Here is a 26,224-nt window from a genome sequence, read left to right on the forward strand (position 1 = left end):
AAATTGACATAGGTCTCTGAGCAAGTCGATCCGGGGACGGAGCCAAGGCGGTGCTGTACCCCAAGTTGTCAAGAAGGTTTTAGGAAAGCGGAAGGAAAGAGAATGGAGCAGTTGACGGAAGCGGACTCCCGGGGGTAGTAGGGAGGAGGAGCGGCCTGCATACCCGACATCAAAGGAGGCATCAAAAAAAAGGTCATGGGCTGGATTAGCAGGCATGGAAGACAGATGGCTAGCATAACGACTCAGAAGGACTGCCCGCCGATTGGACAGCAGAGGTTCAGCAGTCTCAGCATAAAGGCTTTCCACAGGGCTGGTGTAAAAAGCTCCAGACACTAAACGTAATCCACGGTGGTGGATAGAGTCGAGACGCCGAAGAATAGACGGCCGAGCAGAGGAGTAAACTATGCTTCCATAGTCCAATTTCGAGCGCACTAAGGCGCGATAGAGGCGGAGAAGGACCACTCGGTCCGCTCCCCAGGAGGTACCATTCAGGACACGGAGGGTGTTAAGGGAACGTAGACAGCGAGCCGAAAGATAGGAAACGTGGGAGGACCAGCACAGTTTTCTGTCAAACATAAGACCCAAGAATTTAGCGACGTCGGAAAACGGAAGGTTGACAGGACCTAGATGTAAGGAGGGCGAAAGAAACTCCTTACGTCGCCAAAAATTAACACAAACGGTCTTACTGGGTGAGAAACGGAAGCCGGTTTCGATGCTCCACGAGTGGAGGCTATCGAGACATCCTTGAAGACGTCGTTCAATAAGGCTTGTCCGTTGAGAGCTGTAGTAGATCGCAAAATCGTCCACAAAGAGGGAGCCCGAGACATCAGGAAGGAGACAATCCATAATTGGATTAATGGCGATGGCAAACAGTACAACACTCAGCACGGAGCCCTGGGGTACCCCGTTTTCTTGGGAGAAAGTACGGGAGAGAGTAGTGTTCACCCGCACCCTAAATGTGCGCTCTGCCATAAATTCGCGAAGAAAAAGGGGCAGCCGGCCTCGAAAGCCCCAAGAGAACAGTGTGCGGAGGATGCCTGTCCTCCAACAGGTATCGTATGCTCTCTCCAGATCAAAAAATATTGCTACCGTTTGGCGTTTCCGGAGAAAATTGTTCATGATATAAGTGGAGAGAGCAACAAGATGGTCAACTGCAGAACGATGCTTTCGGAATCCGCATTGGGCAGGTGTTAAAAGACTGCGGGATTCCAGCCACCAAGCTAAACGGTAATTCACCATACGCTCCAAAACCTTACAGACACTACTCGTGAGAGAAATGGGGCGATAGCTAGAGGGGAGATGTTTGTCCTTTCCAGGTTTCGGAACGGGAACGACAATAGCTTCCCGCCAACGCCTGGGGAAGGTACTGTCGGTCCAAATTCGATTATAAAGGCGATGGAGGTAACGCAGGCTATGGGTTGATAAATGCAGCAACATTTGGACATGGATACCATCCGGTCCTGGGGCGGAGGAGCGAGAAGAAGAGAGGGCATGTCGGAGTTCCCGCATGGAGAAAACAGTATTGTAGCTTTCGTGATTTTGAGAGGAGAAAGCAAGATGTCGCACTTCCGCTGCACGTTTCTTCGGGAGAAATGCTGGCGGGTAATTAGAAGAGCTCGAAATCTCAGCAAAGTGCTGACCCAATGAGTTAGAAATTGCGACGGGGTCCACTAAGGTATCATGCGCGACAGTGAGCCCAGAGACCGGGGAGAAACTAGGCGCGCCTGAGAACCGTCGAAGCCGACTCCAAACTTCCGAGGAGGGAGTGAAGGTGTTAAATGAGCTAATAAAGAATTTCCAGCTTGTCTTCTTGCTATCGCGGATGACGCGACAGCATCGCGCACAGAGCTGCTTATAGCGGATACAGTTGGACAAAGTTGGATGGTGACGGAAAATGCGAAGAGCACGTCGCCGCTCACGTATTGCGTCACAGCATGCCTCGTTCCACCAAGGAACTGGGGGGCGCCGGGGCAATTCGGAAGTGCGTGGTATTGAACGTTCCGCAGCTGTGAGAATAACGTCGGTAACATGTGTGACCTCATCGTCGACGCTGGGAAAGCGACGGTCATCGAATGTCGCTAGAGACGAAAAAAGTGTCCAATCGGCTTGGGCAAACTTCCAGCGTCGCGAGCACATATATGGCAGTTGAGTTTGCAGTCTAAGAACACATGGAAAGTGGTTACTCGAGTGTGTATCATCAAGGGCGAACCATTCGAAGCGCCGAGCTAGCGGAACAGTACCGACCGCAAGGTCCAAATGAGATAAATTTGCCGTGGAGGCAGACAAAAATGTGGGGACCCCAGTGTTGAGGCAAACTAGATCCGCTTGGTGGAAGACGTCTAGCAATAGGGAGCCACGTGGACAAGGATGTGGAGATCCCCAAAGCGGGTGGTGGGCATTTAAGTCCCCAACCAGCAAATAGGGCGGTGGAAGCTGACCAAGAAGATGAAGGAGATCAGCTCGTGCCATTGGTGTGGACGATGGAATGTATACAGTACAAAGAGAGAACGTGTATCCAGAAAGAGAAAGACGGACGGCGACAGCTTGGAAGGAACTGTTTAAGGGGATTGGGTGATAATGGAGAGTATCATGGAGCAGAATCATGAGTCCTCCATGTGCTGGGGTGCCTTCAACAGAGGGGAGGTCATATCAGACGGACTGAAAATGAGGGAGAACAAAGCGGTCATGGGGACGCAGCTTTGTTTCCTGAAGACAGAAGATGACCGGCGAGTAGGATTGTAAGAGGATCGACAATTCATCCCGATTGGCGCGAATGCCGCGGACATTCCAGTGGATAATGGACATAGGGTGAACAGAAAATTGAGGACTGTGACCAAGGTCGCTGTCAACTCAACGACTGCTCAGAGCTTGCGACCGACAGCATGGAATGGCATTCAGCCGAAGGCAGAAGATCCTGATCCATAGGTTGGTCAGGAGCAGCTCCTGCCGCCAACGATCGGCCAGTTGACCGGCCACCAGCAGTGCGCCTCGGCGACACAGAAGATGGCCGAGGGCGATTTCCGCCAGGTGGTGCTGTAGATGGGACACGCCTTGGCGGAGAAGGAGAGGAACTGTGTTTCTTCGTAGCCTTCTTGGAAGTATGATGTTTAGATGAAGGAGGAACCGATGGTTGTGAAGTTGCAGTACGTAAAAACTCTTCAGGAGAATGCTCTTTTTTCGAAGACTTGGCGTCTGACTTTTGGGCTCGAGATTTAGCAGAACCCGACGAAGGGTGAGCCATAGAGTGGGCAGGCAAAAGTGGTGAGGTTGAACGGGCGATCTTTGCGCTGGCCGATCTGACGACCGTGGTACTAAATGTGAGGTCGCAAGTCTGCGTGGCCGCCTCCTTTGTTGGCCGAGGAGAAGCAAGGACAGTGCTGTATTTTCCTTTCTGAGGCACGGTGGGCTGTCGACTGGCGAGTAACTTTCGAGCAGCAAAGGTCGACACCTTTTCCTTCACTCTTATTTCCTGGATGAGCTTTTCGTCCTTAAAAACGGGGCAATCTCGAGAGGAAGCAGCGTGGTCACCCATACAGTTGATGCAGCGAGGGGATGGAGGTGGACAAGCACCCTCATGGGCATCCTTGCCACACGTAACACATTTGGCCGGATTGGAACAGGACTGGCTGGTGTGATTGAACCGCTGACATCGATAGCAACGCGTAGGGTTTGGGACATAAGGGCGAACGGAAATTATCTCATAGCCTGCTTTGACTTTTGATGGGAGTTGAACTTTGTCAAATGTCAAGAAGACAGTGCGGGTTGGAATGATGTTCGAGTCAACCTTTTTCATAACCCGACGAACAGCCGTGACACCCTGGTCAGACAGGTAGTGCTGAATTTCTTCGTCAGACAAGCCATCGAGGGAGTGTGTATAAACGACTCCACGCGAGGAATTTAAGGTACGGTGCGGTTCCACCAGGACAGGGAAGGTGTGGAGCAGAGAAGTACGCAGCAATTTTTGAGCCTGGAGGGCACTGTGTGTTTCTAACAACAGGGTGCCATTCCGTAATCTGGAACAAGACTTTACAGGACCCGCAATTGCGTCGACGCCTTTCTGAATAATGAAAGGGTTGACCGTGGAAAAGTCGTGACCTTCGTCAGACTGAGAAACAACAAGGAACTGTGGCAACGATGGAAGAACCGTCTGTGGCTGAGACTCAGTGAACTTACGTTTGTGAGCAGACATAGTGGAAGGTGAGGAAACCATTGCAGAAGAATCCCCCATGATTACCGGCATCTCCGATGGCGCGCTCCTCCCTTGTGGGGGCCCTCACCGAGGGCACACCTCAGGTCACACCTCCCGACAAACGGACGGAGGGACCAATTGGCACTTTCGGAAGGTATCAGCTCGGGTAATCACCCCTCCCTGGGCCTGGCCGTTACCAGGGGGTACGTACGTGTCCTACCTGTCTACCCGGGGCGGGGAATTACGCGTTACCACGTCACCGGCTACGCATGGAAGTGCGTGGGTCGGCCTTCAGACACGCACAGGGAGGAAGAAAGAGAAAGGGAAAGGAAAGAAGAGGGGGTCTCAAACGCCGCAGCGGAGAAAAGGGCAAGGAGAAGAGGGAAGGAAAAGAGAAGGACAGAGGAAGGACGAGGACTTGCAAGTCTAAAAAGCAAGGAATTTGGAACAGTTTCGAGCGTCCGTCTCCTGACGTAGGCACAAACCATACTCCCAGAGGGGGAGAAAGGGAAGGAAAGAGCCAGAGGTATGGGGGGGGCGAAGATGGGGGACGGGGAGGGATGCGGAAAGGGAAGGGAAGGTATGCAGCCTGGAAAGGAAGGAGGGCCACATTAGCTCGGGGTCCCGTGCTCGCTACGCACGTGTCCACAAAAGAGTTGTGGACCCCCTGGGGGGGTTGCCATGTAGTGTTTTCTTTTTCCAATTTACTTTCTTCGAATCTGTTGATGTTATGTGATCTAAAGGGTTGTAGAAGTGGTTATGAAATTGCAGTGGTGTAGCCGATGTATTTATATGAGTGATTGCTTTGTGTATTTTGCTAGTTTCTGCTCGTTCTAGAAAGAATTTTCTTAAATTGTCTACCTGTCCATAATGTAGGTTCTTTGTATCGATAAATCCCCTTCCGCCTTCCTTTCTGCTTAATGGGATTCTTTCTGTTGCTGAATGTATGAGATGTATTCTATATTTGTGGCATTGTGAGCGTGTAAGCGTATTGAGTGCTTCTAGGTCTGTGTTACTCCATTTCACTACTCCAAATGAGTAGGTCACAATATTGGTATAGCATAAGTATTTATAGCTTTTGTCTTGGTTCTTGCTGTAAATTCTGTTTTCAGTATTTTTGTTAGCCTTTGTCTATATTTTTCTTTTAGTTCTTCTTTAATATTTGTATTATCTATTCCTATTTTTTGTATATATATATATGCATCTGTTTTTCCATCGCTTCTATGCAGTCGCTGTGAGTTGCTGATTTGTTGCCGCCAGTAGTTTTAGATCATCCATGTATAGCAAATGTGTGATTTTGTGTGGGTATGTTCCAGTAATATTGTATCCATAATTAGTATTATTTAGCATGTTGGATAGTGGGTTCAGAGCAAGGCAGAACCAGAAAGGACTTAATGAGTCTCCTTGGTATATTCCACGCTTAATCTGTATTGGCTGTGATATTATTCGAATTTGTTTGGATATTGAGTGTGGTTTTCCAATTTTTCATGACTATGTTGAGGAACTGTATCAATTTAGGATCTACTTTGTATATTTCCAATATTTGTAGTAACCATGAGTGGGGTACACTATCTGTTATGTTGTGCCGGGTTTGACCATATGTTGCTCCAGAGTGTTCCACGTCTGTTATGTTTGGTAGATTGTCTATTTTAATGTGTGTGTTATCTGTTGTCTGGTAAAATTTCTTTTGGTTTGTGTTGAATGTTTGGTTTTGTTTCCTTCTATTTTCACTTTTTTTGTATCTCCTAAGTGGTTTGGCCAATGCTTGTAATTTCTGCTTCTTTTCATCTAATTGCTCTATTGCTTCTTGTTGTGAGATTTTACCTAACCTTTTTCGTTTTTTTTTTCTGGCATTTCATTTCTTATAAATTGTGTTAACTGTCCGATGTCTTTTCTCAGTTTTTCTATTCTGATCTGTAGCCTGTGTTGCCATGCTGGTTTTGTGGGTTTGTTCTGTGTGTTGGTTGATTCTGATCTCTGCCTAGTGTGTATATTTAGTGTAGTGAGTGCTCCTATATAAACCAATAGTTTTAACTCTTCCATAGTTGTATTTTCATTTATTTTGTTGTGTATGATTGTGTTGAAAGTTGTTATTGTTGTCTCGACTTGTGGGTTATTTGGTGGTCTATGCAAGAATGGTCTAATGTCTGTATTTGTGTCTTATTGTCTTTGATTGCTTGTCTTATTAAATTTACTTATATCTTTCCCATCACCAGTGGATTCTCCATTTCACCTAATATGTTTCCACACAGCAGTGCAGTGAGTCTTTCCTTTGATATTTTTCCTCCAATGCACTTTTCACCTCTAACCGCTAACGATTTTAGAGGAAGCACGCGATAAAACAGTCCCGTTTCATCGGCACTGAACACTTCTTTCAGGTCATAATTCACAATTACGTTGAACAGTATTGTCTTCCATTCTGTTGCTACACTTTCTTACACATGCTTAGCTTCCCACACACTTCATTCCACACAATGTTGTGCCTGTCCAGCCATCCTGTGCATTCCTTAAACTATGTAATTCCAAGCTCTTAACGATTTTCAGAGCCCCAGTCTGCAACATGGGCCCAGATAAAGGTAAGTTATTTGCCCACGCACTTACAAACCATTCCCACACTATTTGTTAATTTCTTTATTTCTGGTTTTCTTTGACTCTTTTCATCTGCCCGTTCACTCTCATCCATTTGTTCCGAATCTTACCTTTGTTTTCTTAAAGTCTCATAAATCTGTGTGTGACTGCATTCGAAATGCAACATAATTTCGCACTCGCCTCGATTACATTAATCTTCTTGTTAAATGTTAACGACACATACCATTTGTTCGACATCATGTTGTTGTATCTCTTAAAGTGCCACTAGTCAACTAAAACTGGCAGAAAATAATGCCCTTGCTGGGTAGAACCATTGTTTAACAGAACAATACCCACCTCTTTCACTGCGCACGTTGCAGCAGTGTTGGTAAACACGCAACAATGTTCCTGTATGAGCCAGCGTGCGTCAATAATGACGAACACTAAAAAGCCGACAGAGCGCTGATGAACAAACCGTTTTCTCTGATGTACTGCATTGACACTGCGCATAACTTAATCGTTGTCGCACAGAGCAGCGCGGTTTTAGATCCACACAGCAGCGCCGTGCTGCGATGGACCTCTTTTCTGGGGTTTGTGCTGCTTAACAGAGGTGTTAAAAGTAATGTCTTTGTAGAGTTGTGGATAATTAATGAACTGTAATAGAGTAGTAGTGTATAGGCTCCTTACAGCATTATACGAGGGTCACTCCAAAAGAAATGCACACTATTTTTTTTTTTTTATCCATCTTTTATTCTACATGTTTGAAAGTTTTACGGTGTGTAGATACATCCTTTAGGAACAATAGTTTCATTTCTCTACATAATTTCCATCCCTCTCAACTGCCTTACGCCATCTTGGAACCAGCACGGTAAAATTCTGGACCAACCTGTTGTAGCCCACTTTCGTCACGTAACCTGCTTGCCCACCGACTAACTGTACTGTGATCGACAGCAGCATCTCCATACACATTTTTCAACCTCTTGTGGAGGTTTCCCACTGTCTCATTTTCACAGCACAGGAATTCTATGACAGCACGTTGCTTCTGATGAACATCAAGTGTAGCAGCCATCTTGAAGACATGCTGTGACGATGCCAGTCACAGGAACAGGTTGAACTAAGTTTGAAAACAAGCGAGAAGGGTGTATCTACATGCTGTAAAACTTTCACATATGCAGAATGAAAACTGCATTTTTACAAAAATAGTGTGCATTTCTTTTGGAGTGACCCTCGTACAATGACTTGTTAAGTATGTTCTAAGATTTACTTTCTGTTTCTGCATCAGGCACGTTCCACTTCATACAAAAAATCAGTATATAAAATTGCACTGAATGCGTCTGGGCTGAAATACTTTTATGGTTTGGGCAGATTTCCAAATTATACATGTGCCAATTTGAGCAAGTTTTAGTGTATTAACTATATTTTTTTTCCAAAGTTCACAGGCAAGAACCAATGACTAATTTTTCTTGACAGTTTACAGTAACACTATAAACAAGCTAACTAATCTGCCTCATAAATGAGTGTGTGAAGTTTGTAGCTAGCCACAATGCTGTACTCCACAATTTTAAAAGAGAGAGAGAGAGAGAGAGAGAGAGGGAGAGAGAGAGAGATTTTAATTTACTCACTGTGGACTTTATTTTCATGGCTCTTGTAGCATATTTTAAAGTATTCTGAGTATCTTCATAAGATTTGCTTGATGGTGATATATTCGCTATCATTACAGTGTAACAATTGCCTCCAAGTGAATCTTTTAGCAGGCGTGTTAGCTTTGAATCACGGTACGGAATATGCTTCAAGCCATCAGCCAGATTTGTAATGCAGTTGCCTGGGAAAAGACAAAGTAAATATATTACATTTGCTAGTATGCTTAATACAAGAGCAACTTTTTTTTTATCAAAGAACGAACACCTAACTACAAAGGACTGTTTTCTATTGCTCTGAAGTTATATTTAATTTAGAAGGAATAATAAATGTGATGCAAAATGTTAGGCTCTTTATTATTATTTTAATAAAAGTAACTCTTGCTATTCAGGTTATGGTGACAGTGGGATTTCTAATTTTATACAAGGTGTGATCAAAAAGCAATGGGAATTTTTTTTATTTCGCAAGCTTTCTAAATTTGATTTCCATTTTTTTTTTAATTTTTTTTTTTTATTTTTTTTTTTTAAATCTTGTTGGTACATATGTTCCTGATGTACGTTTAAGTTTTCAGCTGTTTTGAATACTCAATTTATTGTTGACAGTTGAAAACGTTACATGTGTTTGAGTACTCAGCGAATTTTTACTTTTGAAAGATGGACCAAAGAACCTGCATTTAATTTTGCTTGAAAAATGGAACAAAGTGCAGCATCACATTGAAAATGTTGACTCCAGCTTTTGTCGAGTCTTATGAATAAGACAAGTGTTTACAACTGGTACAAGCATTTCAGAGAGGGTCAAGAAGACGCTCAAGACAATGACTGCCCTGGACACCCTAGCACACCAATTACTGATGACAGTGCGGAGGAAGTAAAGAAAATGTTCATGAAACATCAGAGAGTTTGCTGCTAATGTCACTTCCAGCCTCTTATCATCCCATTGACGCATGACTCTGCACCACAATTGAGATGATAGCACGCAAGGGGGATGGCACATGGAACTAATCGAGGAACACAAGACACCTTCTTGGTTGCTACATCTGCCTCTTCGTTTCCTGCAGTACTCATGTGCCCTGGCACAAATCCCATGCAGGTTGCATACGAGCAGCACTAGTAGTGCCACTGTCAGGATGCAAATCACATTTGCTTTAAATACACGCTGTAACGATCATGAGTTTTAGTTACCTTTGAGACTGGATGTGGTGTGTCGACGTTAGTCAAGATTTTCTTTAAGGGCCGTTAACACCTCACTGCATTTGAAGGAGGTCATGTAATAGAGCTACGAGAAGCTCAATGTTCCTTCTGCTATACTGCAGAAAGACCTGGCAGGAATGTAGCCACTGTGCATGACTGCTGGCAGCAGAGGTCATGAGAATGTACGGCTTCAATAAGACTTGACTCCAGACGGCCACATGGCACTACTGAGAAGGAAGTCCACTGTGTTCGGCGTATGACTGGCACATCATACCATATCTGCAGCAGTGATCTGAGCAGCAGTTGACACCACATCTACAAAATGAATTGTTACAAATCTGATACTTCCAGGACAGCTCAGAGCCAGACACCCCTATAGTGTTCATTCCACTGACCCCAAACCACCGCCATCTGTGACTTCAGTGGTGTCAAAGCAAGAGTTCATTGGAGGGCAGGGTTGAGGTCTGTTGTGTCAACCAGTTATGGCCATGTGTTGATTAGAAGGAAGCCAGTTTGAGCCTGCAACCAACCTGTCTGTGTGCTAGACCCAGTGCACCTACACCTACAGTTACGGTCTACAGTGTGACTTCCCATGCCAGAAGGACCACTCTCGTGGTTATCCCATGCACCCCGACTGCAAATTTGTATGTCACTCTGTTGATTCAACATATTGCACTGCTATTCACGAACAGCATTCCAGGGGGTGTTTTCCAACAGGATAGCACTCCCATACCACTGTTGTAACCTGCTCAATCACCAGATCTGTCTCCAATCGAGCACATACGGGACATCATCGGAGGACAACTCCAGCATCATCCACAAACAGCATTAACTTGCTCTCTACTGACCAATCAAGTGCAACAGGCATGGAACTCCATCCCACAAACTAACACAGCACCCATGCAATGCAATACAATGCAATGCATGCACATTTGCGTGCTTGCATTCAACATTCTGGCAGTTACACCGGTTATTAAGTATCAACATTTCGTATTTCAATGGCTTATCTCACACTTACACTGACCTGTGGTCATGCATTGTTAATGACTTAAATATGTTACCTCGGCAAATGTATTCCCGCAATTTCATTACTCTACATTTATTTTCTGGTTTTGTGATTTTTTTCAGTCAGTGTATTTGAATAAAATACACTCTGCATCTCAGGTACCAGGTACAACAACGTTGAATTAAAACTCACTGTCATGAGTAGCACCAGGTCTATTTATCAGGAGACACCTTGTGTACTTAGCTACTTTTACTTGTTTGAAACAGGTAATTCCCTAAACATCGAGTTTTAATTCATCAGAATAGATAGACTATATGCAAATGCCTTCATTCGAGACTTCACAGACAAGGACATTTCCTTCAAGTTTTTTAAATGTTCTTGGGGGTAATTTCTTGGGTGTTAATTGTTTCACTTGCCATTTATATGAGACGAATATGAACCACAGCTTTGAGAAGATTAGAAGTAACAATGTAATTTTAATATTCAATAACTATCTGTCACAAATATTAATAAACTATTGTTCTCAGATTTTTAACATTTTAGCAGTAAAATTGCAAATTTTGTGATCTCTCTTAAAAATCGCCAATTTCCCATTCTCGCTAAGAACTGGTGTTTTTGTGTTATCATTGATGCGAAATTTTTCTGAACCTACTCATTGATTGTAGTAGTTGTGTAGGTACTTAATAAATGGCACACTTTAAGATAATGACAAGTTATTAATCAGCATAGCTGCAAGATACACAACTGAAGTGGCATGTACTATTCTAGTCCCACTTCTTACTTCTATGTAATCGGAGCTAACCCGACAGCTGAACACACACACCGTGGTGTAGAGATGTGCTGTCTACTGGAGAGTGTGGTCTTCACAATGTTGGTTGTTTGCAAAGCTGCTAACGGATAGGCATGGAGTGACCTACGAGGTGAATTGTTACACTTGTAAAAGACGTGTGAAAATCTAGGCAGCCATACTTCAAATTTTTCTGTTGAGACAATAGGGAACATTCAATGCCATAGAGTGAACATCACTCAAAATGTGATCCGTGAAAATCAACTGGTTTTTGATAAATGCCTTGAGTGGTGACACTAGTCTTACATTAACACAGCTGACAAAAGGTGCAAGTAAGACACCCATTTGCACTCACTTACTGAAAGAATTTCAAAAGCATTGGAAAGTGCCCGAAGAAACATCAGACATGATACTTTCTACATCCTTTATCCCAAGGATAAACAGTTCAACTTAACTTAGGAGGGAATTCACATTCTATAGCAATCCTCTCCACCCTCAATTACTCTTTTCTTGTGTGCTATTTCTCTAACATATATTTGTACTGAAAATATCTAATAGAATCTCCTCTGATCTACATCTACATGGATTCTCTGCAAGTCACATTTAAGTGCCTGGCAGAGGGTTCATCAAACCACCTTCACAATTCTCTATTATTCCAGTCTCACGTAGCATGCAAAAAGAGCAAACACCTATATCTTTCTATAAAAGCTCTGATTTCCCTTATTTTATCGTGGTGATCATTTCTCCCTATGTAGGTCGGTGTTCACAAAATATTTTTGCATTCAGAGGAGAAAGCTGGCGATTGGAATTTCGCGAGAAGGTCGTATCACTTCAGTTTCCTGATCTCCCATATTGAATGACAGTGTATATCAATTTTTAAGTCACAGCACTAACAAGTCAAAGATGCCACTAGGAATATATTGAAGGGTTAGAAAGTCATATTTCAACATTTTTGAACACTTTGCATGGCACAATTCAGTGCTTCTCAGTAATAAAATGTTATCATACTACCTTAAAAAAGCTTATGCATATTATGCTTGTGTGTGTGTGTGTGTGTGTGTGTGTGTGTGTGTGTGTGTGTGTGTGTGTGTGTGTCAGGCCCAATACAGGGTGAAGCGAAATTTGAACACTGAGGCTTCCAGCGCAACACCTCGCATGCCAGCGATAAAAAAAATGTCTTTCCCAAAATTTCGTCTGGCAAGTATATCCAGTAGAAAAAGGGTGTTAAAGAGTGACAATCTGGCAACACTAACCACATGTATGGTGACTACCTCTATCGGCACATGTCGGTTGTACTGTGCGGTTGGTGCAGCGTATAAAGTTTTGGGTTAGCGTGCACGAGGTCGAGGGTTTGATCCTGGGTTCAGGCATACGTTTTTTATTTGGTAAATGTAGTCCAGGTGGTACGGTATCTGGCATCTTAATTGTCAACAGCGATTGCAGTGGGTCCTCTAGGAAACATTTGCACTTACATACTACAATCGTAGAAATGGACGACTAGTCAGCTTTGGAAGAAACCCTTTCCACATCGTGGGCGTGAATTTATTCACGCCACTTCGTCTACAAGATGCGAAACCTGTTTTCTTTGTACCTTCCTCCAATAGTCCCATAAATTAGTACCAACTATTATTCTTGCCTAGTTCAGGTGCATTACATTTCGTTAGGGCCTTACATTACTAGCAGGACTAGCAATGTGCTTTGCGAATAATGTCCGAACTCTGGTATGTTTGTATGTGTTATCACTATGGTCCCACTAATTACACCTTTCAACAACACTGAGTCTGGTAACTGCATGCTGCTTAGTATGTATTTCAATGCATTATTATTATTATTATTATTATTGTTATTATATTATACTGATATGATTGTGGAACATCACGTCTATTACCGTTAGGGAAACGGTAATTTGAAACCAAACATTTCACAATTAGTGGTGTCGGGATGAATCTGTCAGAAGGGCAATGTGCATTAGGTGGAACAGTGCCCAGAAGTGACGTGTTTATACTGTATGCACTGTCCACCAGACAGGGACTAGTTGCGAGCAAAGTAACGCGCCCGTGACAAGACTCCAATGTACACGCATACACGTATTGAATTTTCTCGTAAATCTCTAAATCAGTATGGCACACATACGACAAAGAAAAACGATGTCTATGTGGATATGCTTCTGGTGCTTGGTGCATCTGATAACTGGGCTGGTGTTGCCACTCATGAATACACTGCTAGATATCCTCGTCGACTGGAGTGCGCCTTCAGGAGTCAGGTTGTCTCCTTCCACTATCGTGTGACAGAGGTCATCCAAGGACTCTCTGTACCCCAGCTACTGAGGAAGCTATTCTGGAGGCCATACTCCAAGAACCTCAGCGAAGTAAACGTAGCATAGCAAGGCAGCTGCATGTCTTGCAAAGCACGGTCATTAACATGTTGCATGAGCATGGGCTGCACCACTATCATTACACTTTCACGCAACACCTGCATCCTGCACATCACCATCAAAGAATGCAATTCTCTGAATGGTTCCAACAACAACAGGAAGCTAACGATGACTTTGTGAACACCGTAATTTGGTCAGATGAACCAGCATTCACTCATGAGGGTGTCTTCAATATGCACAATGCCCACCATTGGTGTGAGGTTAACCTACAAATCACCCACGACTGTGAATATCGAGTTCGCTTTGGTATCAACGTCTGGGCCGGAATATTGGGTGACAGGTGGTTGAGCCCTACATGTTGCCTGACCGGTTGACCGCACGAAGGTATCATGCATTCCTCTCTATCTATCTGGTTATGCACTGGAAGATTTTCCACTACATCTTTGGCACAGGATATGGTTCCAACGTGCTGGTGCACCTCCACACTCTGGAATTAATATGTGACAGTATTTGGACAGAACATTTGCAGGGAAATGGCCCGAGCGCGGAGGTCCAGTTTATGGCCACCGCTTTCAACTGACCTAAATCCCTTTGATTTCTTCCTGTGTGGACACCTGAAGGAGCACATGTACTCTACTCCGTTGACAAATGTGGAACAATTGGTAGCGAGTGTTCATATTGCTCTTGTTACTGTGGATGCACCTTCGGTGCGAAGGGACCAGAGCTGTATGATCCAGCGATTTGCGCAATGTTTGGACGTGGAGGGAGGTCACTTTGAGCATCTGTTGTTCTGAGGACAACGTATTCTGTTGTGAAGGTCATGCGGTCGTTAATGTGGACATTATTGTCACTGGATGCTAATGTGGGACATCTGAGCACTCAAATTACATGTAGTATAAATGACAAGTGTACTGTGCTGTCATCTTTAGTATTTCGAAACTGATATGGTTTTTGTAGTTATTCTGTCCTATGACAGGTCATTTGTTTCAACTGTCTATTTCTTATTTTTGTCTAAGCACATTTTTGTTACGTTCAGCATTACAAAATGTTGTAAATTTAGGATACGTGTGACCTAAGAAATGGTGTATATTATAGAACAAAATGTCAGAATGAAATTTGCAAATAAAAAAAAATGCGCCCCAACCCAGGATCGAACCCTCGACCTCCAGCATGCTAACCCAAAACTTTATACACAGCACCAACTGCACAGTACAAGCCATACATGCCAACAGTGGTGGTCACCATACATGTGGTTACAGTGTTGCCAGATTGCCACCCTTTAATGTCCTTTTTCTGCCAGATGTACTAACCAGATGAAATTTTGGGAGAGATTTATCGCTGGCATGTGAGGAGTCGTGCTGCGAAGACCGAGTGGGCTAATTTTGCTTCACCCTGCATATTTTTCTAGGGATACAGTTAACAGCAACTTAGTAAATTACAGAACCCTTGAGGCTAGAAATAAATTTCAATAGTAGGCTTACTAATCAAACTGGCTTGCCGAGATACCTTGCGCTCCAGTTACTAATGCTTTTAGTGTACATAATTTGGATAGGTATTAATAGGGACATGAAAATTAAGCATAAACTACTGGTAAAATTCACAACTATTTTTGGCAAAATTCACATTAAATGGTTTTTGTTTGTAAATGGGTATATGTACAAATTTAAAAGATTGTCACACAATGTGGCTGAAGACAAAGCCTTAGCACTTTCAAATTGACTTAAGTGGTAGTTGGGGAGCTTTTTACTGCACTGTTTCCTTTTGCAAGGACGAACAGCATTATTCCAAAATAGTCTGTTTGCTTTCTCCTTTTGGTTGTATTTAAGCTTTTAACAAATGATTGTTTCTGTTGAGAAGTAACAGCATCCACCTCCCCAGTGAACAAAGTGCTCCTCCATTTTTAAGGTGTTTCTCGACATTTTTCTTTTGCCAGCAAATTCAATAATTACAAAACCTGCAGAAAATTAACTTCACCTTTTCATGGGCATTCATAGCCCTGTCGTCCATAGAAGACAACACTACATATGTAACCAACAGGGCAATCAGTGTATAAGTAGAACCAAAAATAACTATTCACATGTTAGTGGAAGAATTTCAGCATGGGCAAGATATGTTAACATGTTTGTTTTCCTGTCACAGTGCTGCGTGCAGCCACTATGAACTAGCAATCAGCCACAATTGTAAATGAGAATTAATATCTCCAGTGGGAAGTGGAAGGGTGTGGAGAAACAAGTTCCACGTCCCTCTCAAAGGCAGCAGCCTGCACATGTGTGCTGCGAAAGCAAAAAATGACAAGTCATTAGAATACCTGAACCGTTCAGATGCTGTGTGGGTCATAATCTAGCTACGTGATGGACCAGGATTAATCTCTCTACTCATTTCAAAATAACAGAACAACGAGCAACACAAAACACAAAGCGTCCAGTAATGGTTACCACACAATTGCTTTCTGAGGCCGAGAGTGCAGGACTGACCTCTACCAGTATTTGATGGAACAACAGCTCAAAACATCCACCACCTGAAACTGCCACATTAAAAGTGTCTGCCTTATACTGACTTTTGGGTTTTAGCTGGCAAATATGTGTGTTGCTTTGTTGTACGATGCTAGGTCCCACAGCCAACTCCTACGTTGTATTATGTGGTATGTATCTTACACGTACCATTCTATTGCCTTACCTAGTTTGATACCAGAGCACTGAGCATATTTGATACATCGTTGCATTTATGCATGTTTTATTTTGAAAACATGTTCTTATGCACATTATCTTTCCAAACTGGACTTTGCCAGATGATGTACAACATCAGTAATCGAAAATTTGTGGGATAAAACCTGATGATAAAAATCAATAGGGGGCCCCGAAAGATCATGGATGGAGAGCAGACTGATGACGCCAAATGGTGTCATACGCCTTATGCAGGTTTATATATATATATATATATATATATATATATATAAAAAATAGAAGGAAACATTCCACGTAGGAAATATATATCTAAAAACAAAGATGATTTGACTTACCAAATGAAAGTGCTGGCAGGTCGACAGACACACAAACAAACACAAACATACACACAAAATTCAAGCTTTCGCAACAAACTGTTGCCTCATCAGGAAAGAGGGAAGGAGAGGGGAAGACAAAAGGATGTGGGTTTTAAAGGAGAGGGTAAGGAGTCATTCCAATCCCGGGAGTGGAAAGACTTACCTTAGGGGGAAAAAGGACAGGTACACACACACACACACACACACACACACACACATATATCCATCCACACATATACAGACACAAGCAGACATATTAAGAGGCAAAGAGTTTGGACAGAGATGTCAGTCGAGGTGGAAATGCAGAGGCAAAGATGTTGTTGAATGACAGGTGAGGTATGAGTGGCGGCAACTTGAAATTAGCGGAGATTGAGGCCTGGTGGATAACGAGAAGAGAGGATATATTGAAGAGCAAGTTCCCATCTCCGGAGTTCGGAGAGGTTGGTGTTAGTGGGAAGTATCCAGATAACCCAAACCTTCCAGGAATTTCTGACTTCCAGCCTTGCCTCTCAATTCTTCTTAAAAAACCTTAATCCTACTCCCAACATCACCACTGCTGAAGCCCAGGCTATCAGTGATCTGAAGGCTGACCGATCCACCGTCATTCTTCCTGCGGACAAGGGTTCCACGACCGTGGTACTTGATCGTCGGGAGTATGTGGCTGAGGGACTGCGTCAGCTTTCAGACAACACCACATACAAAGTTTGCCAAGATAATCCCATTCCTGATGTCCAGGCAGAGCTTCAAGGAATCCTCAGAACCTTAGGCCCCCTACAAAACCTTTCACCTGACTCCATCAACCTCCTGACCCCACCGACACCCCGCATCCCTACCTTCTACCTTCTTCCTAACATTCACAAACCCAATCATCCCGGCCGCCCCATTGTAGCTGGTCACCAAGCCCCCACAGAACGTATCTCTGCCTACGTAGATCAACACCTTAAACCCATTACATGCAGTCTCCCATCCTTCATCAAAGACACCAACCACTTTCTCGAACGCCTGAAATCCTTACCCAATCTGTTACCCCCGGAAACCATCCTTGTAGCCATTGATGCCACTTCCTTATACACAAATATCCCGCACGTCCAGGGCCTCGCAGCGATGGAGCACTTCCTTTCACGCCGATCACCTGCCACCCTACCTAAAACCTCTTTCCTCATTACCTTAGCCAGCTTCATCCTGACCCACAACTTCACTTTTGAAGGCCAGACATACCAACAATTAAAGGGAACAGCCATGGGTACCAGGATGGCCCCCTCGTATGCCAACCTATTCATGGGTCGCTTAGAGGAAGCCTTCTTGGTTACCCAGGCCTGCCAACCCAAAGTTTGGTACAGATTTATTGATGACATCTTCATGATCTGGACTCACAGTGAAGAAGAACTCCAGAATTTCCTCTCCAACCTCAACTCCTTTGGTTCCATCAGATTCACCTGGTCCTACTCCAAATCCCATGCCACTTTCCTTGACGTTGACCTCCACCTGTCCAATGGCCAGCTTCACACGTCTGTCCACATCAAACCCACCAACAAGCAACAGTACCTCCATTATGACAGCTGCCACCCATTCCACATCAAACGGTGCCTTCCCTACAGCCTAGGTCTTCGTGGCAAACGAATCTGCTCCAGTCTGGAATCCCTGAACCATTACACCAACAACCTGACAACAGCTTTCGCATCCCGCAACTACCCTCCCGACCTGGTACAGAAGCAAATAACCAGAGCCACTTCCTCATCCCTTCAAACCCAGAACCTCCCACAGAAGAACCCCAAAAGTGCCCCACTTGTGACAGGATACTTTCCGGGACTGGATCAGACTCTGAATGTGGCTCTCCAGCAGGGATACGACTTCCTCAAATCCTGCCCTGAAATGAGATCCATCCTTCATGAAATCCTCCCCACTCCACCAAGAGTGTCTTTCCACAGTCCACCTAACCTTCGTAACCTCTTAGTTCATCCCTATGAAATCCCCAAACCACCTCCCCTACCCTCTGGCTCCTATCCTTGTAACCGCCCCCGGTGTAAAACCTGACCGATGCACCCTCCCACCACCACCTACTCCAGTCCTGTAACCCGGAAGGTGTACACGATCAAAGGCAGAGCCACGTGTGAAAGCACCCACGTGATTTACCAACTGACCTGCCTACACTGTGAAGCTTTCTATGTGGGAATGAGCAGCAACAAACTGTCCATTTGCATGAATGGACACAGGTAATGAGGATCACCCTGTGGCTAAACATGCCTTGGTGCACGGCCAGCACATCTTGGCACAGTGTTACACCGTCCAGGTTATCTGGATACTTCCCACCAACACCAACCATCAGAACTCCGGAGATGGGAACTTGCCCTTCAGTATATCCTCTCTTCTCGTTATCCACCAGGCCTCAACCTCCGCTAATTTCAAGTTGCCGCAGCTCATACCTCACCTGTCATTCAACAACATCTTTGCCTCTGCACTTCCGCCTTGACTGACATCTCTGCCCAAACTCTTTGCCTTTACAAATTTCTGCTTGTGTCTGTGTATGTGCGGATGGATATGAGTGTGTGTGCAAGTGTATACCTGTCCTTTTTTCCCCCTAAGGTAAGTCTTTCCACTCCCGGGATTGGAATGACTCCTTACCCTCTCCCTTAAAACCCACATCCTTTCGTCTTTCCCTCTCCTTCCCTCTTTCCTGATGAGGCAACGGTTGGTTGCGAAAGCTTGAATTTTGTGTGTATGTTTGTGTTTGTTTGTGTGTCTATCGACGTGCCAGCGCTTTCATTTGGTAAGTCACATCATCTTTGTTTTTAGGTATATTTTCCCCGTGTGGAATGTTTCCCTCTATATATATCTCTCTCCCTGGATACATATTTATCTCTGAATTGTAGTGACTGTTACATTTCTGTTTGAACTAATAGTGTGTATAATTTTTGAAATCAGTAGTTTCCTAAATTCTTACCAGTTATTGAGAGACCTTTTGTTACTGTGTGTTTAATAGCCTGAAATGGATTCTATTGATGGTGGTACTAGAATTCCCTCAATTATAGTAGATCGATATTTTAACTAATTTGATGTGGTAATTTTTAGAGGTGTGTTAGTTTTTAATAAGTGACGGTTTCATTTGTCAAGTTCTCTTGTTTAAAGGTATCAAATAAAATGTTCGGTGCAACTGTCGATGGTGATTGCCTGATGTGTTACTTTGGTCCATCCTATAGCATATTGTGCCGAGTATGTGTCGTTGCGTGAAAGGTGGAATTACATGTTGTCTCGACACTTCAGTCCTCTGCTGCTAACTTAAAAGTATTTTGTCACATTTGCCTACATTAACTAAAAGTAATTTTTAAAAAATTTAGGTCCTTTGCTACATAACCTACAAATCTCCTCCTTCGTTGTCCTGGTGCTCTTCAAACATCCGGGTATTACTCTACATTGATATATATATAACTGTCTTCTTGCTCTCATTGGAAGAAACAACTTTAACAGGTAAGGTTAGAGAACTGCATAGGGCAGCCAACAACAGATATCAGTTTTCTTCAAATGACATTTGATATCACCCAGCATAATCACATTAAATTTGTTTATATTGGTGAGCTAGTGCCAGCTTTAATATCTGCAAGTTTTTCCCCATCCTGTTGTCTATTACATTACAATACAGAATTCAATTTCTACAAATTCTAAATATGTTCACTAATCAAGTCAAATTTTTGCGTAACATTATCTTTCACAGCCCAACACTAATGAAGTGCATCAGCGACTTTACAGAGCAAAGGAGTGTGGCACTAAAATCTTATTTCACTTCATAATCTTTCAGTTTCCTTTGAAGAGAGTAAAGAAAGAGCAAATGACATGTGATATTCTATATGTTTTCGGCATCCACACATATTTCCACACCAACCCTGTTCAGTATGCAGATAAGTAATCGCACTTAAATAAGGGGATACCATAGGCAAAAAGAAGCCAATGCCACAAACAAGCAGTGCTGGAGAGAAATTGTAAATACAACACACACAAACTCTATAAAAAAAAAAATAGGTGTCATATCTCAATGAGCAACTTGAAACTTTCAGCACAGGACATGTAGAGGAACTACAGCCCAAGTTTAAAAGAACAGTTGACCATGCACTGGATGGACATGTACCCAGTAGGACAGTTCATAACGGGAGGGACCCTACATAGTATACAGTCACTGAAAAGAAACTTCTAAAGAAACAGATATTACTGCGTAATAGGTGTAAAACAAAGCATGCTATACATAGTGAGATACTGAATGAAACATCTTGCTGTCAAGAGAGCAATGTGTGATGCCTTCAATGACTAGCATAGCAGAATGTCAAATAATATTTCACAATACCCAAAGAAATTCTGATCTGGTACCAAGTTAGTGCCAGCTCCTAGCGAACAAGATGGGAAGTGAAATAAAGGGCAGCAAAGCAAAAGCTGAAATGCTTAATTGTTTTCAAATGCTCATTTACAAAGAAAGCCCCACAAGAATTGCCACAATGTAATCCTCATACCACTGAAAAGATGAATGAATGAAGTATTGGTGTAAGTGGTGCTAAGAAACAGCTGAAGTCATTGAAAATGAACAAACTTCAGGGCCTGATGGAATCCCTATCAGATTCTACACCAAATTTGTGGCAGAGTTAGTCACTCTTCTAACTATAATCTATTATAGATCCCTTAAACAAAACACCATGCCCAGTTCTTGGAAAAAAGCACAGGTTGCACCCGTTTAAAAGAAGGGTAGTAGAAGTGATGCACAAAACTACAGTCCAAAATCCTTGTAGAATCTTAGAACATATTCTGAGCTCAAACATAATGAAGTATCTTATCAGTGACCTTCTCAATGCCCAACAGCATGCATTTCAAAAACATCGATCATGTGAAACGCAACTCTCACTTCTCACATGACATACTGAAAGCTTTGGATCAAGGCAATCTGACAGATGATGTATTTCTTGATTTGCAAAAAGCATTTGACTCAGTACCACACCTATGCTTATCGTCGAAAGTACGATCATATGGGGGTATCAAGTGAAGTTTGTGACTGGATTGAGAACTTTTTGGAAGGGAGAATGCAGTGTGTTATTCTGCATGGAGAGTCATCGCCAGTTGTAGAAGTAACTTCAGGTGTGCCCCAGGGAAGTGTGTTGGGACCCTTTCTGTTTATGTTCTATATCCATTACCTTACAGACAATATTAATAGTAACCTCAGACTGTTTGCAGGTGATGCAGTTATGTATAATGAAGTACTACCTGAAAGAAGCTGCATAAATATACAGTCAGATGTTGGTGAGCTTTAAAAGTGGTGCATGAATTAGCAGCTTAGTTTAAATGTTCAGTAATGTAAAATTGAGCACTTCACAAAACAAAAAAGCATAGTATCCTATGACTATAATCAATGAGTCACTGTTGGAATTTGCCAACTAATACAAATGTGGCTGAGGGACTGCGTCAGCTTTCAGACAACACCACATACAAAGTTTGCCAAGGTAATCCCATTCCTGATGTCCAGGTGGAGCTTCAAGGAATCCTCAGAACCTTAGGCCCCCTACAAAACCTTTCACCTGACCCCATCAACCTCCTGACCCCACCGACACCCCGCACCCCTACCTTCTACCCTCTTCCTAAAATTCACAAACCCAATCATCCCGGCCGCAACACTGTAGGGACATGAAATAGAATGATCACATAGGCTTAGTTGTGGGTAAAGCAGGTGGTAGACTGTTTATTGGTGGAATACTGGGGAAGTGCAAATCACACGTGCAACTGGCTTTAGAATATTGCTCAGATGTGTGGGACTCATACCAAAGTGGTCTACCAGGGGATAGTGAATGTATACAGAGGTCAGCACAAATGTCACAGGTTAGTTTGATTCGTGGGAGAGCATCACAGAGATATTCAAAAAACTGACATGGATGACTTTTGAAAACAGGCGTAAATTTTACCGAGGAAGTCTATCACCAAAGTTTCAAGAAGCAGCTTTAAATGATGGCTCTGGAAGTATACTACAATCCTCAATGTATTGCTCACAAAGGGATCATGAAAATAAGATTAGAATAATTACCGCAGGCACAGAGGCATTCAAATGATCATTCTTCTAGCACTCCATACTTGAATGGGACGGGAAGAAACCCTTATAAATGGTACAATGGGACATACTGAGAGATGCATGGCAAAGAGTATTTTGCAGAGTGTAGATATAGATAGTGCAATCCCAAATACCAGAAGTGACAAAGGCCATTAAAGAAACTATTTGTAGAAAATTTATATCCGTGTTAAACTAATAAACTGACTGAAAATTTTAGAGGGTACAGATGCTATTGTACCTAAATCCAATGCGTCTTAGAGATGCCACTGGTTCAAGGAAGTACATAACATTTGCTGCGAAATCCCCTTTGGAATTTATATCTAATGACAGCATTCTTTCTAATCATTTCTGGCTCTCCTCTTATTTTCTTCTGTTATCAGTTCTGACACATTTTCAACTTTTCTATCATGCAACAATGCTACTTACCATAAACAAGACAGAGACAGAGAGAGAGAGAGAGAGAGAGAGAGAGAGAGAGAGAGACTAGAGAGAGAGACTAGAGAGAGAGAGAGAGAGAGAGAGAGAGAGAGAGAGAGACAAGAGAGAGAGAGAGAGACAAGAGAGAGAGAGAGAGAGACAAGAGAGAGAGAGAGAGACAAGAGAGAGAGAGAGACAAGAGAGAGAGAGAGAGACAAGAGAGAGAGAGAGAGACAGAGAGAGAGAGAGAGAGAGAGACAGAGACAGAGAGAGAGAGAGAGAGAGAGAGAGACACAGAGAGAGAGAGAGAGAGCGAGAGAGAGCGAGAGAGAGACAGAGAGAGAGAGAGAGAGAGAGACAGAGAGAGAGAGAGACAGAGAGAGAGAGAGAGACACAGAGAGAGAGAGAGAGAGAGAGAGATCCAGCATATTGGGCCAGAGATGAAGGTGGCAGTGGTCATGTGTGCATGTTTACTGATGGAGCCTGTTGCTGAAGGATATATGTGAGAGTCTTAATTGTTCCTGTCTGCAACTTGAAGTGTCTTCTTTACAGAAAGTAGCAATCTATCGTTTCCTACATTGTTTGATTTCTATCATGCAAGTCAGAGAAGCTCCAAATTCTTGGATGAGCCATGAAAGTGCAGTGCTTGTTGCCCAGTCATTGCCACTTTCAACATATAACACTGATAGCACAGAAACAGCCAATAACCCTCACTCAACCATAGTCCTCAGTGTCAGGCTATAATCTTGACTTTGTCCAAAATCTCATCAATAAATGGCTTCCTTCTTTCCTTTGGGAGGAAGATGATTTTTTCCGATTACTATTGCTGTTATAGATTTATGGGGCCCATTTCCAAAATATGGTGATGGTCATAATTTTCTGATTAAACAACTTTTCTCAAAAATCTGTTAGCATTTTACACAATGTGCAATTTTTTTATTTGATCGGCACCTTTGGTTCAAGATAAACAAAACCAATATTTCATTATATGTTATAGTAAACAAGTAAACGACAAGAAAAGCAACCTAGCTACCCGAAATATTAACTACTGTAAAGTTTTGTACAAACAATTGAAAATTATTACCTAGAGCTAGGAGAGATTTGTTAATATTAGCTCCTTCTGTAAAGCGTGCTCCAGTGCAACCAGTCGCACTACCTCTTTCAGAGCCTGCTAAGTCCACCATTGACAGTTTCACCAAACTAATCTGACTGCTAAGTCTATGAGTCATTCGAATGTGAACCTGCAAATACAAGAAAACATTATCAGTCCACCTTAATACAAAAGTAATTTTACTTCCACATTTTTCCATCAGATTAAGAAGAAAACAGACACACAAGAATACCTTTATTCATAAACTTTTTAGTTTAAAGTCATAGATGGAGTGTACCGTCAAAACCTTTGTGCAGACAGATATTTTGTTTAAGCCATTAAGTCCCAAATTAATTTTTTTTTAAATTGAATTTTTTATTCCTTGATTATAATGTACATAGTGCATGAACCACAGTAAGTAAAAAAATAGCGAAAGAATATTTATACATGCTGATATAATGGCCGTCCTCAAAATAGGACACTGGGATCTAACAGTATCATATACTATATGAAACTGTCTTCAAGTCTTAACTATTTATTTCTTGCGAAATGGTACAAAACACTTCACACACAGTGTTACACGGCATTTAACACACATGTTTTTGGTTTCCCGTTGCATTTAGCTCTTATACATCTTCTTTGCATGCTTCTTTTCTCAATCATATGACCAATTCCATCAAACCAGATGTCTGGTATCACTCTCAACTGACTTGGTGGGTATTCCATTGGACGTCCAATATTCAGTCTTCCAGTGTCCAATTTCAGGTATTTAACTGTAACAGAACGTCTGAAAGCCAGTAAATCCTGTGCATTTTTCCCATGTACTAGTCTGTAGAAGAGTCAGGCATTTATGGGGCCCATTTCCAGCAAATGTGTAATAGGACCCAGTACCATTTTTTCCCTCCAATTACTGTCGCATATTTTTCAATTAACCAGTCATGGTGGTCAACACCTCCCATGTACGCGTTATACGACTTCAAAACGGCAGGTTGTTGCACTTGTGTCTTTCTTACTTGCTTGTCTACTGTACCGCGTAGCTACTCCCAAAGGTTCAACTTGGTCAAAATTTGTACCAATTGTAACACATCTGTTGTTGTGCCATCGAACAAATAAGACTTCACCATTCCTGTCAAACTGGTAGTCATAGTTTCCTCGAACTGTCTTTTTCAGTTCGTTGTTGCTCAGTAGTGGACAGTCACCAACTGTATTCTCTCTGACAGTCCCAGTTGTTCGAAAACCCAAATTTCTCAGATGAGTCATAAGATCTCTACTAATGAAGAAATTGTCAAAGTACACACAATGGTTCTCGGGGTTTTCAATGCAGTCCAACATGTTTAGGACTACTGTTGATCCCAATAGTAGGTCATCCCTTGCAGTATCTTCTGGATCCTTTCCACAGTATAAATCAAATTTGAAACAGTAGCCACTAGCTCCACAAAGAGACCACAACTTATAGCTAAATCTAATAGGCTTTCCCCGGGGTCGTTACTTACTTCAGCAACAAAATCTGGTAAAATTACCACATTCGAAAAAGAAAATACATCAGGAGTAGCAGAGTTTCATATTCGAACGTGCAGCAATACAAATAACTGAAATGATAACACCAAGTCCCAGTGTCCTATTTCGAGTACACCAAATTTTATAACGATGGAAAACACTGAATATAGCTCCAATTGAGCTAACAATGCAAGTAGTTTAAAAGACACATTGTTGACTATAAATAATCGCAAAAAGATCTTTGCCACATATTTCAAATATTACTAAATTGTCGATAAAGTAAATACCTGTAATATCGAAAAGTGTGCCTTAGTATTCAATAATCAATTAATAGTAGGATTTATTGCTTTTAATT

At 42.6% G+C, this 26,224-nt stretch overlaps 1 protein-coding gene across 3 annotated transcripts in view; it reads right to left on the reverse strand.

The window, feature by feature from the left end:
* The window catches only part of LOC124795369 (kinesin-like protein KIN-5B), a 143,300-nt gene that overhangs the window by 101,277 nt on the left and 15,799 nt on the right, over positions 1–26,224 (reverse strand). For all 3 annotated transcript variants that reach the window (XM_047259372.1, XM_047259374.1, XM_047259373.1), the window contains exons 6-7: positions 24,367–24,523; positions 8,380–8,579 (exon numbers count right to left, since the gene is read on the reverse strand). In XM_047259372.1, coding sequence (XP_047115328.1) covers positions 8,380–8,579; positions 24,367–24,523 — 357 coding nt within the window. The remainder of the gene's footprint in view (positions 1–8,379; positions 8,580–24,366; positions 24,524–26,224) is intronic.

The sequence above is a fragment of the Schistocerca piceifrons genome, chromosome 4 (genome assembly GCF_021461385.2).
Source record: "Schistocerca piceifrons isolate TAMUIC-IGC-003096 chromosome 4, iqSchPice1.1, whole genome shotgun sequence".
Classification (NCBI taxonomy): Eukaryota; Metazoa; Arthropoda; class Insecta; order Orthoptera; family Acrididae; genus Schistocerca; species Schistocerca piceifrons.